Source organism: Sinocyclocheilus anshuiensis, unplaced genomic scaffold (assembly GCF_001515605.1).
Source record: "Sinocyclocheilus anshuiensis isolate Anshui unplaced genomic scaffold, SAMN03320099.WGS_v1.1 scaffold283, whole genome shotgun sequence".
Classification (NCBI taxonomy): Eukaryota; Metazoa; Chordata; class Actinopteri; order Cypriniformes; family Cyprinidae; genus Sinocyclocheilus; species Sinocyclocheilus anshuiensis.
In genome coordinates, this window is record NW_015549605.1 from 4,207,635 (window position 1) to 4,214,512 (window position 6,878).

At 35.6% G+C, this 6,878-nt stretch overlaps 1 protein-coding gene across 1 annotated transcript; it reads right to left on the reverse strand.

The window, feature by feature from the left end:
- On the reverse strand, positions 1 to 4,899 carry LOC107658744 (adipocyte plasma membrane-associated protein). Its single transcript, XM_016447393.1, is given in 10 exon segments — positions 1 to 655; positions 1,410 to 1,608; positions 1,693 to 1,853; positions 1,951 to 2,063; positions 2,285 to 2,437; positions 2,911 to 3,009; positions 3,092 to 3,213; positions 3,300 to 3,389; positions 4,741 to 4,806; positions 4,808 to 4,899. Coding segments are annotated over 10 exon segments (1,302 nt in total). The 3' UTR covers positions 1 to 448.
- Positions 4,900 to 6,878: the final 1,979 nt, after the last annotated feature.

Below are 6,878 nucleotides of genomic sequence, written 5' to 3' on the forward strand. Positions count from 1 at the left end.
TGCTGTTCTGATCTGTATATTAACTCTACATACATTTTTAATATTTGAGTTTTTGCTTCAAAGTTCATTGCCATTGAATAGTGCAACATGTTATTTCTGTCTTTTGCATTACATTAGCATAATATATTTTTTTTTTATTGGGAACAGCTATTCAAAATGTTCATATCTTCCATTTCTAGTGCACATGTTGACCAGTGCTTTTTGCAGTTCAGAAAAACTTCATAAAACAAAACAGAATGTGGCACTAATACAGTTAAAACATCTGTGTTAGACCAATTATAACAGCTTAACTAGACTTAAAGTCACAGTATTCAGTTAGAACCACACGTAGCTTCTTCACAAGACTGCAGTGCATTTTTAAAATGAAGTTATTTTACGTTCGCCATGAAAGGCTATCGAAAGTCGCAGTTTTCCCATGTGTGAGTCCACCTGTAAGCGTCTCAGAGGGTCAGCTCCACTCCTCCAGCACAGGCAGGAACGGCAGGTCAGTGCTGCCCAGATAGTAGTGCGTCCCCTGCTGGAAGACATCGCTGACGGCCCACGTGAGGCTGCCTGTGGGGTCGTGGAGGCTGTCGATCACCTCTCCGTCAGGCCCCAGCTCCAGAATCAAGCCGTACTTGGGCAGCAGAACATTGTACCAGCTGAGACGAACGAGCTGCAAGAGATTCCACGTATATCACTTCTAACAATAAAACCATTCAAAAATTGTTACATGAAATAAAATATTAAAAAGTACTGTTTTATGTTTAATCTTTGCCAGTTAACAAGGCAATATTTTTTTTATTTACTATTGGTTAACTTGATGTACTAAAATAACAAACTAAAATACAAACTATTATATACATTATAATAAATGTATATAAATGACAAACTAAATAGACACGGGTATAAATAGACATAAAACACAAAATAATAAAAAAAAATTACAAAAACAACTTTATTTAGTTATGCATAATCAAAATTATAAACAAAATAATAAGTACAATTATTTAGTAATGCAGAATTATTATAGTTAACTAAAACTAAAATCATAAAAATGACCCGATATAAAATAAATACTAATTCAAATAAAATAAAATATAACAAACATAACTGTTTTATTTTATTATATATTTTATTTCAGCTAGCTGCCAAGGTAACATTTTTCATTGCCATTTAGTTAAACTTGAAGTACTAAAATAACTCAAAACAAAAACAGAAATAAAAATGATAAACTAAATAGACATTAAAAAAACAATCAAACAAAATGACTAAAATGAAAACGAGAAATCTCACCTGGGTTATTATTATAATTAACAAAAAAAAAGTTAGCTGAAATAAAGTAAATATCAAAATATGAATAAAAACTACAATAGTAACTCAGTGATACTAAAATAACTCTGAACCCCACATATTTAAGATTTACCCACCTTCACTATGAAGCTTTTAAGAGCAGGATACGGACCAATCAGATCCAAGAACGGTGGGAAAAGCCGTCCGCGGAATCAAACAGTGGTTACGCCCACTAAAAACGTGCCGCGGTCACTGAGGCGGATGTTATCAGGGTAACCCATCATGTTGTTCAGGACAACCTCCTTGGTGCCCGCTTTAGGTCCTTTCAACCAGAACCTGAGAAGCAGGGAGAAAGTCTTCCTCACGATACTCTACCATCCTGATATATGAACAAATTCAAAGCTGCACTTGAGCTCTTACTTAATAATATGTGCGACACTGGTCTCAGCCAGAAGCAGGAAGTCCTCATCAGGTGAGAAGGCAAAGCCATTAGGCATGTAGAGAGAATCCAACAACGTCCGAACACGGCCGGTCACAGGGTCAAACGAGAGAAGGCGACCCAGACGGTTTGTCTCCAACACCTGCAGAGAGAAGCGGCCTTTAGTGCACGTGAATTGACTGCGCTTACATTTAATTAAACTGAATGAAGTACGATATGTTCTGCTGTCCCTCGCTCACCTCGTAACGGACGTGACGTCTTCCCCATTTACTGCTGGAGTCCGTGAAAAACACCCTTCCATTTTTAGAAATCTCCAGACCGTTCAGAAAGCCAAAGGGAATCCCATCAGCTCCTTGTAGGAGGAATGTGACAGGGTTATGTAAATATGATGCTCTTTTTAAAAATTTTAGTGAGGCAAAAATCTTTTTACCTTTTCGTATAAAAATATAAAGAAAGAAGCAACTATATAGTAAATTGGCAAGATGATAATCATTGATGTTTCAATGATTATGAAACTGATCAAAGCAACCACATTGTTGTGCAAAGCTCCTTTTTTGAGACTCAAAGGTTTACCCTCTGTGCTGGAATGTAGCAACGTCTTCTCTCCAGTCCAAGCGTCAACCTTGAACAGCCCCTGATAAGAGTCGGCCACAATAAGCTGTCCATCTCGGTCCAGTCGCAGACCATGTGGACGACCACATACTGGCTCATAGTCTGTACTCGTGCCTATATGAACAACAACATGCAAATATAGCACGATAACAGACGCCTGTACCAGGAAACCAGAGTATCTGCTAACTGACAGACACAGTTTGCATTCTGCTTGTGACTCACCAAAGAACACCTTTACCCACATAATGATTATTTCAAATACAGTAAAATAATAGAGGCATCAAACGTGTATAAACCACAACATAAGGAATGAGAGCCTACTAAGAATCATAAGTTATGCTCTAATGAAGACATCTGCATTCAAGACTCTTTTGAACAGCCAAGGCTTTGAGAAAACAACACTTGAGTCTGTGTGAATCACTTCAGCATGTCTAATGTGTGATGGCAGCGAGACACACGGACCATTGGGTTTTTCCAGCAAACGCCTCCGTGACAGCCGATACATATTCATCCAGCCGCATGAAGTGCCTTACACAATGAAGCTGCTAGGATTCAGCTAGAAATGCACAAGCAGTTTGTGGATTTACCACATTCAGGGATGTTTCGGCCCATCTGAGTGATGAAAGTGAGGGATTCATTGCTGATTCTCCACAGCTTCCCGTCGACGGTGCCAGTGTAGATGTTTCCTTCAGAGAGAGATACAGTGAAGAGATGAAACCTGACTGCATTTCTCAAATCAAACTGACAAAAGCACAAGACCAGGCTCACCTTTCTGGTCAGCTGTGAAAGACTCCGGGCCTTTGAGTTGACCAGAAAACAGTTGTCGACCTCTCTGTAATCGTGTGTTTACTGCCAGAGGGCCGTCCAGAGCAGGCGGGGGGCCCTCGAATCTGGAAAACATACATCAGCGTGACAAAAAACGTCACTGAAATCTCTTTGGAGATCAGTTCACTACAAGATTTGCAACGAGACTCACATGTACGGCTCGGGATCGATATGGGAGGGAATGAGATACACACCAACTGCAACTGCCAGCAATAAAACCTTTATAGAACTCGTCCCTAACCTGTGGAAATGGGTCAAATGCTTTCAGACACTGTCAAAAATATGGTATAATAAAAACAAAAAATAAATAAAATCATTATAATAGCACAAAAAACCTAGGGCTGTCATGGTGAACCGTAAAAAGGACATTCTTTATATTACATTATATTATATTATATTTTTATATTATATATATATATATATATATATATTACATTATATTATATATAATTTTTATATCTTTTTAAAAATGTAAAAGATACCTTTAAAAAATTTTATTACAGAATTCAATTACAGAAAATTACAAAATAATAACAAAATAGTATTAACAACACTATTAATCAAATGTAACATTTTTATTAATTAAACGTTATATTCATATAATAACAATAATTATTTATATAATTATTATATTCAACTAAACATAATATTCATAAAACAATTATGCTGGCATTCAGGAATCACAAAAATGGGCTTTCAGGATTTTCTGTAACACCAATTGTATGGCAGTGTGGTCAATATTATATTATATTATATTATAATGGTAAAAATCTAAACAAAATAAGAAACAATAAATTACAGAAATCACAAATTAATAACAAAACAGTATTATAATAATATTAATCAAAAGTACCACTTTTATTATTTCAATATTATATTAATATAGCACAATATTTTTTATAATATTCAGTTAAATATAATGATCATGAAAAACTAACTAAAATAACTAAAATATAATATAAATATATTCAACTACATATAATGATCATTAAAAACGAATGCTGGCATTCAGAAATGACAAAATAATAACAAAAATAGTGTTACAAATATAATATTAATCGAATTAAGGGTCATATTTGTGTTAATTCGATATTAGGCTATATTGAAACCATAATGTTTATTTATATAAACATTCTCTTTAACTAAATATTATAATAAGACATTTAGGCGGTTATAACCAAACAAAATATGTCATAACATGTTCTGTGTAAACATGTTCAATGTAATTATATATTAAAAAGATTTTGAGGCAGTCCAGACTCGCGCACGTTATCTTTCATTACTGAACAGGAACATCTCATTATCAAAACTACATCAGAGGTTGTGAAATAATGTTTAATTAACAAAAAAGATGCGAAAGCACAAAAGAAACGCGATATTTTCTTACTAAATAACGCAAATAATCCGCGTTATTCGCGACAACTGACCGTTTTCACTTCTGAAGGGAATGTGAAGTAAACTACACTGACGGTCTGCAAGTGAACAGCAATGAAAAACACTAAGTTTGTTTATCCAAAGGGAACGTTTGTATTGGCACTACGCCCAAGTCTTTTAAATACGATATTCGGTCTTTATAAACTGTGTAAACTTACATGGTTGCGTCGTGAGGTCTTTCTGAGAGTTGTACAAAGTTCAGCGTGTGTTCACGGACGCCATGAGAAGACGCGCTGCTCTCCGCGCGAAGTGTGCGGTGAGTCACCGATGAGCTCAGCGATGAGGACATTTGACACGGGTTCATGCAGAGGACACATCATTCACATGTAAATTGTGGTCTCACTTAAAACCTTAGTTTAGTGTGATGTTTAAAGCTAGTAAATGAGCTGAAAGGTTGTGCGAGGTGTGACCTTTTGAGAAAAACTGCAAGTGGGTTGCCTCTGTAAAGTGCAATTTAGATAAAAGTATGTTTAATGACAAATGAGTTGCAGATAATTAGAAATACCAGAATTTTGTGCTTGTCAAATGTGAGATGAATTTTCCATGGGTGGATTTTTACAGCATGATCCAAGCGGACACTTGAGCCAGTTTCTCCTGGCACACAAACAGATGACAAATGCAGTCAATTGAGAAACGTTTAATCTTTATTTAAAGAAACCAGATCGGTAACAATACAAACCCTCAAAAAAACTCCGTCATTGTCAAAAATGCATGACATCTGGATTCTAACCATGCATATTTAGTCCATAACTCTTAAAACTATGTATGCCACTTCTGGTGTCTTCTATGTATGAAACTTACACCATTCATAAACATCCACAAAATATGCATGTCACTTACAACTGTGGAACAAAATGAGATTTTTTTGGCAAATGCAGAGTGTGTTTCGTGAGCAATCTCTAAATTATCTATGCTGTTAAAGATCAACAGCACTGGCCTGTGATATCCTAAAACAGCCGTAAAGTATGCATGAATTAATATAACACATGCACGTATATTAAAAATTACTAAAGCAGTTCACTCACATCCACACCCCTTTACTACACAAGAATACAGTTTAACATTCACAGTCTTACTCTACAAACAAAAGATTGTTTATGAAAAAGAAAAAAAAAATCTAAAGTACTGAAACAGCTTTAATTAAAAAAAAAACAAAAAACAAAAAAACTTCCATAAAACATAACTGAGCTTCCACTAGATGCAATGCCGATTTAAAACAGTGGAAGACAATAGGCATCTGATGAAGACTAATAAATCTAAATCAAAACAATTCCCTGAATTAAAACATAAAGTGCCCAAAAAGCATTTATAAGATTACTGGTCTTACTCCCCTGCAAAATCCTCTTCGATTGCATATATTGAGACTGTCGTGATGTTATATTCACACAACAATTACACTAATTACTCTAATTTATATTCACCCCAGTGTTTACAATTAAAGTTGTCCTGGTAAAACCATCAGACAAGATAGATACTATGATTTAACCTCAGTTTATTGAGGTGTAAAACTGACTGCACCAGGCAATTTGCATCAAACTTAAATTAAATTATGCATTTTATCTAGATCTTTGGTTAGAGGTTATAAAACCGATAATAATAAAGAAACAAATCTTTAAAAAAGCACACAATCTGTGTCTAAAATAATCAAATGAACTGACGCAGGTGAGACATAAGACTGCAGAGATGTAGTTACAGCAGTTGACCACAAGATGCCGCTACCTCGCTATGCATGTGTCACAATAGACAATAATGTTGCAGTACCAATCAGAAAACCGTCATGCAGCACTAGCATACAGAAACATAAATGTGTATACATATTAAAATCACCTACTGATACACAAGTATCATTCCTAACACCGTCATAAATGTCGACCTGTGTGCTGAGACAAAGTAGCACTGTCTGCGTTTCTTTTACTGTACCTCACAACAGTAAGTTTCAGCTACATCTCCATGCAATGAAGAAAAGCACGTGAAATTAACTTTTGGTACAGTAAATCAGATCAGTGTGATTACACATATATATTCGCCACTCAAACTAGCTTAAATCTACTATTCTCAGGCTGTAGCTTCAAAACAATCTTCATTACTTGTATATTCAGTCGTTTATCTTGAAGACATCCTCTAATGCATTTTCCAGGGTTGATGATGAGGTGAACAGCCAATGCCCTGTTCACTGATTATCTGCTTAAACTAGAGTCACCACAACCCATCATTTACTGTGAAAGACCGTCTGACCCCGACCGACATCAGTCAGATCTGCTCCAAACCCACTGCATGACACTTCCCGCATACTTCA